At 58.1% G+C, this 10,058-nt stretch overlaps 1 protein-coding gene across 4 annotated transcripts; it reads right to left on the bottom strand.

Annotated features, from left to right (window-relative positions):
* Nucleotides 1-239: 239 nt before the first annotated feature.
* Nucleotides 240-6,331, bottom strand: Mapk11 (mitogen-activated protein kinase 11). Of its 4 annotated transcripts, none has more exons than XM_063243879.1 (12): nt 6,139-6,331; nt 4,163-4,292; nt 3,869-3,927; nt 3,664-3,775; nt 3,563-3,592; nt 3,448-3,495; nt 3,266-3,380; nt 2,870-2,941; nt 2,594-2,673; nt 1,940-2,018; nt 1,684-1,857; nt 240-1,455 (listed from the first exon to the last, which is right to left on the bottom strand). In XM_063243879.1, exons 1-12 carry the CDS (start codon nt 6,252-6,254, stop codon nt 1,376-1,378), a joined length of 1,095 nt encoding a protein of 364 aa, XP_063099949.1. In that variant the 5' UTR covers nt 6,255-6,331; the 3' UTR covers nt 240-1,375. The 4 variants fall into 4 exon arrangements, with proteins under 4 accessions (XP_063099949.1, XP_063099947.1, XP_063099950.1 ...); XM_063243877.1 differs by lacking the exon at nt 6,139-6,331 and adding an exon at nt 5,217-6,008; XM_063243880.1 differs by lacking the exons at nt 1,684-1,857; nt 6,139-6,331 and adding an exon at nt 5,217-6,021.
* Nucleotides 6,332-10,058: the final 3,727 nt, after the last annotated feature.

Raw genomic sequence — 10,058 nt, 5'->3', positions numbered from 1 at the left:
GGGAGCCAGCGTCCTCCCATACAGGACGGATCTGGTCAGGCCCCCCCAGAGCTGTCATCCTCCCCTGGTCTCTTGAGAGCCAGAAGTGGCTGCTGGTCTCACTGGAGTACCACAGAGTGTGGTTAGTGTGTGGGTCTCAAACAGCCAGACCAACCGAAGATGTAGTGTGGAGATCTGGCTCCCTACCGCCTTAAGCAGCACGGACTGTGAGGGTGCAGTCTGGAACCTGGGACACAGACTGAGCAAGAGGGAACCCCCTTTATTGTGCACCCCTGGTGCAGGCACTTGACATCTGGACCTCCCTGGGTCCCAAGAGGCAAGAGGTCACCCCCTCTCCAGGGAGGAGTCACTCCTCTAGCATGTCTCCAAGCAGGGTCCTGTCCCAGAGATTATGTGGTCATCTCCTTTCTGGGAGAAGGGAAGACGAGGGCTGGCCCACATACCAGAGCACCCCAGATCTCTGGCTGTGGAGCCACAACAGTGGTCAGAGGTAGCAAGCAGACAGGGGTTTGTCCAGTCTTGGCCAAGCTTCAGGAAGTGCCCAAGTCCACATCCATGTGTTCTGCCTGCCTTAGCATCCTTAAAGTTGTAGCTCCTGTGCCCAAAGAGAAAGCCTGGGCCCTGCTTATGTGGATGCCTCAGGGTCCCTGAGCTCTAGGCTGGTACAATGCCGGACCAGGCTCAGCACCCCTTGGTACCAGGAGCTGGAGTTAGGGGAGAAAGAGTGAGACCACCACCCCAACTCAGGCCTCCTACTTGACTGGTCCTTTGGCTCGCAGGCTCACATAAGCCTGCACATGTGACCACCAGGAAGGAGTACACGTGTGCCCACATGTGCCACAGGCAAGCTCTAAGTTTTGGGCAGCTGTTCTGACTGGACATGTGGCAGTAGTTATGCCACCCTCAGAGGGATGGTGCCCAGCCTGGTGGGGCACAGGCCCTGGGCTGGCTCTCTGACTTGTGGCAGGTGTTGGTACTTTCTAGGGCAGGCCCCTCTGTTCCCCCACTTGTAACCTGAGCAGCTCTAACCACTACATTCCCTTTGAATCTCCAGGCTTCCAGCCCATCTGGGCTCCCTCCACCCCAGATACCCTCTGAGGCAGAGCCGGGATGGACAAGACACAGGTCCAGGGAGGCCTTTCGTAGGCATCCAGGTTCCCCCACTGTGAGGTCTCATGGAGAGCCTAGTTGCTAGGACAGAGTGGGAGGACCTAGGAGACCCTGGAACACCTCTGCTCAGACTTGACACATGGCAGGCACACGCTGGTGCGCACACACATATGTAGACTCCCCTAAGGGTAAGAGCGCCCAGGCTAGAGTTGAGGACTGAGGAAGGGGCCAGCTCAGGTCCGCCAGGCTGGAGTGTGGCCCTGTCTCACTGCTCAATCTCCAGGCTGCCAGGCAGCTGCGGAGGATCCGGGGTCTTGAAGCTGAGAACTTCCTGGTAGGTGAGCTCTGAGAGTGAAGGAAAAAGGTGAGCTTATGCCTGCCCCGGCCCCTCCCTCTGGGAGCTGCCTCCACCCAGCTGAAAGCCAGGGCCTGCCCCGTGCTGCCCTCTACCTCCTGACCATGCTGGGGAGTAGCAGGGCATCTCCTGAAGGAAACAGGCAAAGCCCTGATCCAGCAGAAACAGCCCTTAGGACTTAGGCACAGCCCACCTCTCCATGCCCTGCCCGCGCCCACCCTTCCATTCTTCCAGTGTTCGATCCTTGGTCTCAACACTTTCATCATAGGGTTCAGCTTCCGGCTCATCATCTGAATCATGGTACTGGCTGAAGTACGCATGAGCCAGTGCCTCGGTAGCACTGACCCTCTGGTCACTGTCCAGCACCAACATTCTCCCAAGCAGGTCTACAGCTGCAGGGGGCCAGAGGAGAGCCTCAGCTCCACCTCTCAGGCCAGAGGTGGAGCCCAGCCTCGTCCCAGGGCCAGTCCTTACCCAGGGGGTTGGCTCCGTGGAAGATGCTGCTGAGATCCTTCTGGGGCATCGGGGGCAGGGACTGGATGTATGTCCGGGCCTGGGGGTACATAAGAAGGGTCCGGGGGGGGGGGCTGCTTGACCCCTACCTCCCTGGCCAGGGAGCCCTGATTTATATTCTCTCCAACAGGCTAGGCAGGAGCCAGGCAGACCAGAGACCTCCACTTCCTCCTGGGATCCAGAGGCTCAGGCCACACTGGGCCCCAGAGTCCTGTAGGAGCAAGAGCCAGAGTGCTCCCTGCCCCACTCACACCGCTGCCCACAGCTACAGCCCCACTGGTGCTTCAATTTTGTCCTCAGTAAGACAAAAAAAAAAAAAAAAAAGAGGGCTGGGGGTTTAGCTCAGCGGCATAAGTACCTGCCTTGCAAGCAGGCAGTCGTGAGTTCGATCCCCGGTACCAGTAAAAACGAAAAAGACAAAAAAAAAAAAAAAAAAAAAAATTTGTCCTCAGTGACCCTCATACCACTAATATTCTCCCCATTTACCTGTACCTCTGGAAGGGTTGGGTGCCTAGCCTGGGCCTATCCCACCCTGCCCATGTTCCCTGTATCACCATACCCCACAGCCCCGCCTAGTCAGCACAGGGGCTGGTGGCTGGCTGGACTCAGACTTACGTGCTCCGAGGATATCTTTGCCAGAACCTCAGGGCTAGGTGTCCCTACCACCTCCATGATGCGCTTCAGCTGGTCAATGTCTACCTGGTTCAGGACATACCCTCTGACCAGCCATGGACCTTCACCAGCCCCCAACCCCTAGGGCAGGGGGCACTGCACAGAGAGCAGGGAACTGAGGGTAGCATAGTAGGGGACAGAGAAGCGGGCCAGAGCCCACCCCCACCATCTGGAAAGTGACTCCAGCTTGTCTTGCTCCCCAGCCTGGACCAAGGATACAGTCAGTTCCGGGGAAGAGAGCCTTTCCCTGCAGCAGTTCAGCCATGATGCAGCCCACAGACCAGATGTCCACTGTGAGGAAGGGTGGGAAGGCTCGTCAGTCTCCCCACCCTCAGGCCCTCCTTGGAGCTGGGAGGAGCCAGCCCTGTGACCCTCAGTCACGTGCAGGCCCATGACAGAAGAGCCTTTCCTCCTGTGCCCAGGCTGGAGCAGAGGGAGGAGTGAGCTCAGGAATGGAAGATACCTACCACCCACCATGTTTCCGGCTCCTCTGAAAGCTGGGGGACCTTGCCTGTGCCCCAAGACTAGGCATCACCCCCAGGACCCTCAGGCCTTGGGCTCACTCCCCAGCGTGCCCCCAGCTTGCAGAGGCTCCTGGCTAAGAGCAGACTGCACCTGTCTGGTTGTAGTGCATCCAGTTCAGCATGATCTCAGGAGCCCGGTACCAGCGTGTGGCCACGTATCCAGTCATTTCCTCATCTGCCTGTCGTGCCAGCCCAAAGTCCAGGATCTGGGGGAACCACAGGCCTCAAACCCTGCAGGTGTCCTAACCACCCCCCCAGCCCACGTGCCCTCACCCTGAGCTCGCAGTCCTCGTTCACCGCCACATTGCTGGGCTTCAGGTCCTGCGGGATGGGTGGGGCATGAGCGCAGGCAGAGCCCACCAGGACCCACACCCACGATGGCACCTACCCGGTGGATGATCCCGGCCGAGTGGATGTACTGTGGGAAGGAAGACCTTGCTGAGTCCAGCCCGCCAATGCCAGGGCCCAGCCCCGAGTCCATGCCCTCACCTTCAGCCCACGTAGCAGCTGGTACACGAGGAACTGGACATGCTCATCACTCAGCGTCTGGCATTTAACGATGTTGTTCAAGTCGGCACCCATCAGGGTGGTCACTAAGTACCTGCAGTGGGGTCAGGAATCAGGTCAAGGCCGGACCACCACTCCCTGCCAGAGCTGTCAGGGCTGCAGTCGCAGGCCAGGCGTGTGCGCTCACACTTCGCTGAAGTCCTCGATGCACGTGGCCGGTGTGAAGACGTCGAGGAGTCCGATAACCTGCACAAAGGGAAAAGGCAAGCCAGGTTCAGCCTTAGGCCTCCCCAACGGTGGGCCCAAATGTGGACGTGCCTCCCGTTGGCTCCGCCCCATCACACTGGCACCGCCGGCAGCTCACGTGGGGGTGTTCTCGGGCACGCGCCCACCAGCCCGCTCCCCATTGGCCCATCTCAGGCTTGCCCCCCACTCTCCCTGGACCTCTCCCTTAGGTAACCCCCACTAGTCAAGCACTCACATTCTCGTGCTTCAGGTGCTTGAGCAGTCTCAGCTCGCGGTATGTCCTCCGTGCATGGATTAGCGACTGGAAGGGGCGAGACAGCTTTTTCACCGCCACCTTCTGCCGCAGCCGCGCGTCGTAGGCTGAACTAGAAAGTGAGAGAGTGAGGAGCGGGCTGGGCCTCAGGGGGCATTCTGGCTGCCCCCAGCTCGCTCTCTGCTCTGCCAACGTCTCCCCGCCCCGCACGCCGGGTCTTCTTGTCTCACGGACCCACTCACCCCACGCACGGAGAGGCCGGGCCAGAGAGAGAGTGAGCGGCCCGCCCATCCGGTGCACCACCTGCACTCAGGAGGCTCACCAAGGAGCTCTAAAGCACCTTTAAGGCCCCTTGGCCCAGTGGTTCTGCATTTTCAAAATAGAAGGCCGGCCAGTGGTGGTGTTTTGCGTTTGGTTTGGTGTTTTAAGCCAGGTCTCACTATGTTGCCCAGGTTGGCTACAGGAATCCTCCTACCTCAGTCTCCAGAGTAGCTGGGAATACAGGAGTGCTCCACATACCCAGCTGTCGGTGTTAGTTTCTAGCAGTTATCTAGCAGCTATCTAGTTATCTAGCAGTATCTAGCAGCTATCTAGTTAGTTTCTATCCAACTGAGGGGGCGTCTGGCCCCCCTCCCCAGTTCATGCCTCCTCCTCTTCAGGCCTCCTATCCGTCCTTAACACCTCCAAGGCAAATGGGGACATGGTCCTCCACCCTCCTCAGTCCCATGAGGTGGGTCGATGAAGGGTAGTGGCCTTGCTTCTGCACAGCCTATCCCTGGGCCAATGCATGTCTCTCTGTCCTGCTGGATTGTCTTTTGCCCTGGAGCACGGACGTAGATGTTGAGGGGAAGATAGCCAGGGCTGGGAGCCAGCAGGGAAGGGTTCAAGTCACCCCTGGGACAGGGGGCAGGAGTCCTCTTGCCCCATTTTGTCTGTAGTCCAGTGACCGGGAATTACCCTCAAACCTAAAGAGTCGACTGGAGCAAACAGCACCCGGGGTTCAGCGAGAGACCTGGCCCTCACTGGGGAATCTCACCTCCAGGGACTCCCAGATGGTGAACCCGGAGGTGAGTCCTCGCTGGCCACTGTCGCATTGCTCCTGCAGCTTCCTGCCCTCCACGTCTTGGAAATGGACAGCTGCCCTGACCTGCCTGCCAGCTCAACCTCCAGGGGTCTGAGGGAGCCCATCCCTCAGGCACCTCTGACACGCCCTCCTTTCTGCCCTCCCATTCCCACCTTGGGCAGCAGCCACTTGGCACTGGCCTCCTAGGCACCCCACAGTGCTGGGGGCCCATCTCAATGTCCACACCCTTGCTGAACCTCGCTGCCAGCATCACAGCTGCAAGCAGATTCTGCACCGGTCCTCCAGCCTGGGTACGGAGGAAAGGGTGGGAGTAGGTTCAGAGACCTCGCCCCAGTCGGGTGCCCTAGCACCTGAAGATCCTATAGAGCCTTTGGCTGCCCAACGACTGCAGGGGGAAAGGCAGGCATCTCTGTCAGGCCTAAGCCGGTTGTGGAGTCTAAGTCGCCTTGAAAAGTGGGGCGGAGGAGGCGGGACCCGTGGGAAGCCATCCTACGGGAGGGGTCCCGATTCCCTCCGCCAAGGCCTCCGAACAATAGCACTTGCACGGGTAGGGGGCACGGCTAGGCCCCAGGGACGACCTGGCCCGGGTCCGAGAGAATCTAGAGCGGCTGCTCAGGGCCTGGCTCTGCCGTGCGCCCCAGGCTCTGCTGCCAGCGCGGGGGGGTGGGGGGCCCCCTCGGGGGCTGCGTGGGAAGGAAAGTTTCCCGCGCAACCTTCCCCCATTCATTGGCGCGGCGCGGAGGCGGGGCGCGCCCCTTTCTTTCCCCTCCCACGCGGGACCCCTCCGCCCCGGGAGCCCCGCAGCTCCCGGGCCCCGCCCCCACGGCGCCCCTCCCCGCGCCGGACCGCCCCGCACGCGGGTCCCTGGCCCTACCAGACCGAGCCGTAGGCGCCTGAGCCCACGGGGCGCAGGCCCTGCAGCCGCTGCGGCACCTCCCACACCGTCTTGTTCAGCTCCTGCCGGTAGAAGCCGGCGCGCGGGCCCGACATGGCCGAGCCCCGCCTGGCGGCGCGGAGAGCGGGAGCGGGGCGGGGCGGGGCGGGGCGGAGGAAGGCGGGTTCCCGGAGGCCGCCGCGGCTCCACCCTGCGCCCTCGCCCCGAGTCTGTTCTCGGACCGAGGCGCCGCGTGGACAGCGGCCGCGAGGGGCGCGGGCGGCCAAGCCCCGTCGGGTTCCCCGGCGTCAGGACCAGGGACAGCGGCGGCGCCGGAGCGTGGCGCCGCGCAAGGCGTCCCCGCGGGCCGCTGTCACCTCCCCCAGGAAGCCCACCGGGCTTTCCCGGCCCTGCGACGCGCTGGGGTTGGGCTTTGGCCAGGGAGAGGCGCCCTTCCGGCCTAGCCTGGCAGAGGCTGCGTGTGGCTGGGCTGCCCCTTCCACAGGAGGGGAAATCGGGTTCTAAATTGCCCGATCTTCAAGACAGTCTTTGAGTTTTCATGGGAGACCCGATTTCAGTGTTTTTATCTTGGTACTGAGGATTGAACCTAGGGCCTTTCTACTGAGCTATGTCCGATCCCCATCCCGTTTTATTTATTTATTTATTTATTTATTTATTTTTGGTGTTTTGAGACAGGGTCCGCTATGTGGTTCAGATTGGCCTTCAACTTACTAAGTAGCCCTTGCTGGCCTCAAACTCCAAGCATCCTCCTGCCCTGGCCTCCCTAGTGTTGGAATTACACGTGTGTGCTACCGTGGACGGTCGTTATTACTATTATTTTAATACCTGGAGTCGAACTCATGACCTCGCACTTGACAGGCAGGCGTTACACCATTGAGCTATATCGCTAGCTCCCTATTTTTGAGGCACAATGTGATTACATTTCCAGTCTGTACCCAAATTTGCAGTCCTTCTGCCTCAGCCTCCAAAGAATGCTTAAGTGAAGGATGTGCACTCTTCACTTCCTGCCCATTCTCTTTTGTGGGGATTGAACCCAGGAGATCACACATGCTACACAACAGCTCTTCCACTGAGCTATCCTCCTAGCTAAACTCACCTTTAATTTTGATAGTGTCTAGGTTGCCCATGATGGTGTGGAATGTGTGATCCCCATGGATGAGCCTTGAAAATAGCTGGTGTTACTGGTATTATAGCGGCACCCAGCATGAATTTGATTTTTAAGTTAAAAATTAGGGCTGGGACAGTTTGTAGCCAGATCTTGGAAACAACTTAAATCCCCATCAGCTGAGGAATAGATAAAAAACGTGGTATTTTTATACAATGGAGTACTACTCAGCCAACAGAGGATAAACTGGAGACACAGGTGAATGGATGCATCTTGAGAATATACTCATTAGTGAGATAAATACGACACGTGTAAACATCATACTGTTTCATCAGTGTGAGAAGCTGAAAGAAAAAGCATATATATGTCTGTGTACAAAAATAATATGATAGTTGTATTACTGATTGCTCTGAGTTGACTGACGATTTGTGCTGGCATTGTTCTGATAACTGAATGCAGATGTCCTGTGTTCTCGGTGAATGATTGGGAGGGTGACAGTGTGTGCAATGTATGCACCATGTATGACTGTCATGTTTTGAAATTTTGTTGTAGTTTTTTTTTTAATTTTTATCCTATTTCAAGAAATCTAAAGAGCAAAAAAAATTTTATCCTTGAAATAAAATGGATTTAGAAAAATAAAATAAAATAAATTAGGGTGGAATGTAGTTTAGTAGTTCTTGGCTAGCATGCATGAGGACTTGGGTTTGATTACTAGCATGGCAAGACTACTAAAATAAAAATGAAAAATTTGCAACCAAATTACAAGTCAGCACAGTCCCAGGTCTATGTGCCCCCCACCAGGAGTCCCAGCCTCAAGCCAAAAGAAGCCATTCCAGGCCCTAGCCCTCTGGTCTCTTTCCTATGGCCTTGACCAAGCCCAAGCCACCCAGGCCTCAGTTCCCTCCAGGATCCAGAACTGGTCCTGAGGTCTAGAGCCCAGCCCCAGCTCTGCCCTGCCTCCCCAAGTGCTTTCCCTGGACGGCAGAGGTTTCATTTGGAATTAATGGAGCATCACTGAAGGCCCAGTGTCGGCCACAGTGGAGCCCATGGGACCTCAGCCAAGCCTCAGAGGAGGGAGCAGCCTTTGTCTGAGGAAGGGGCAGGGCCAGGGCGGGTGGTTCCAACGGGCTACCAGTCAGGCCTTCCAGGCTGCACCCCAGGTCTCCCCAGTGGCAGGGAATGGAGCAGTGGGTAGATGCCTGCCCACCCGAGGGAGCCCCGTCCCCACCTTCCTGACTGCTCAGGGCTGACCACTGTAGCAGCCTCTGTAAGGTCAGCAGCCTGATTGTGAGGCCTCGTGCATCGCCAGGACGCACTCACACCCTCTGAGGATGGGATGTGCCTAGCACTGCAGGGGCTGGGCAGGGCCTACTGGAGGTCAGGAGGTGGTGAGTGCTGCGGGTCAGCAGGACAGGAAGGTGGCCCAGTGGCACAGCTAGGGAAGAGAGGCCAGCTTACAAAGTACAGGGCCTGAGGTGAGGTGCAGCTGCAAGGTGTGAGGGCAGTGCAAGGACCCCCTCCTACCCAGGGCTCCTGTGCTCCTTTCACCCCACCCCAGCTCCATGGCCACTGCCCCCAGGTCTAGGGCTCCGGCATGGTCCCCAGCACCCTCAGGCTCTCCTGGCTGCACCTGTACTTGTGGTCAGCATGGACTTCCTGGAAAACCAATCTGGGGGTATCAAACTGATTTAGGGGGCTTTTTTTTTTCTTTTTCCTTTTTATTGGTACCGGGGATCGAACTCAGGACTGTCTGCTTGCAAGGCAGGTGCTTATGCCGCTGAGCTAAATCCCCAGCCCCAGGGGGCATTTTTGAGACAGTACCTCACTCACTACATGGTTTAGGCCAGCTGGTGCTGCTAGGCTGGACTCTAAAGCTTGCTGTGGCCTTCCTGCCTCAGCCTCCCAGTGTGGCAACACAAGTTTGCATCACCACACCCAGGTAAGGCTAAGGGAGGCTTTTAGAAAGGATATTGAGGTTACCACAGCCCCTTGTTGCCACCTCTCCCTCCTCCTGCTCCACTCGAGAGAATGGGAAGAGGGACATTACAAGGATGGGTCACCCCTGGTCTGCTGGCCTTCTACTATTCATGCCTGGCCTGTCTCTCCACGCACCTGCCTGTCTTCCAAGGGGTGGGGAGGAGAGGGTGGAAACCACCATCCCAAGCCTCCCAGTGTGAGGGGGTCTCACGTCTGTGGGAAGGAACAGAAGTACTGTGGGGGTATCCAGTCTGGGGACCAGGCCTGCACAGTCCAGCTCAGCACTACTTGACCATGCCCATCTCACCCCTGCTGACTTAGCAGCACCATGTCCTGATTTTCAGACCAGCCAGGCCCTGAGGTGGAGGGCCCCAGCATCAGACATTCAGGGCAGTGTTGCTCAGGGACCTAGGTCAGCTGCTGGCTTCATCCCCTTCCCTGAGGCAGACAGCAGTCCTGGGCCACGTGGCTTCCCTGGGGCCACCCCGACACACACAGGTGCATGGGCCTCAGTGGCTGTTCTATGAAGACCACTGGCCACAGTGGAGGGGACACAGGCGAGGAGGATTTGAGGATGAAGTGGTTCTCACCCAGCCACAGGGACCATGCCCAGCATGGTCACTGGCACGTTTGTAGAGGCAGTGAGGCCAGGAGCGGCCCACCAGCCAAGGTACCACTCAGACCACAGAATGTGGGTCCTGCTTGCCCCTGAGTGGCTGGCACAGCCTCAAAGGAAGCTGACCTCTAATGACCTCTTTCAGAGCTGCCCTGGTGTAGGGGCTCACTAACCACATGCTGCAAGGCACTGCCTTTCGCC

The sequence above is a fragment of the Cavia porcellus genome, unplaced genomic scaffold (genome assembly GCF_034190915.1).
Source record: "Cavia porcellus strain 051 isolate PalLab524CR breed Dunkin Hartley unplaced genomic scaffold, mCavPor4.1 scaffold_40, whole genome shotgun sequence".
In the NCBI taxonomy this organism is placed as follows: domain Eukaryota; kingdom Metazoa; phylum Chordata; class Mammalia; order Rodentia; family Caviidae; genus Cavia; species Cavia porcellus.
Note: the sequence above shows the minus strand (reverse complement) of the source record. Positions and strands in the feature narration are given on the sequence as shown.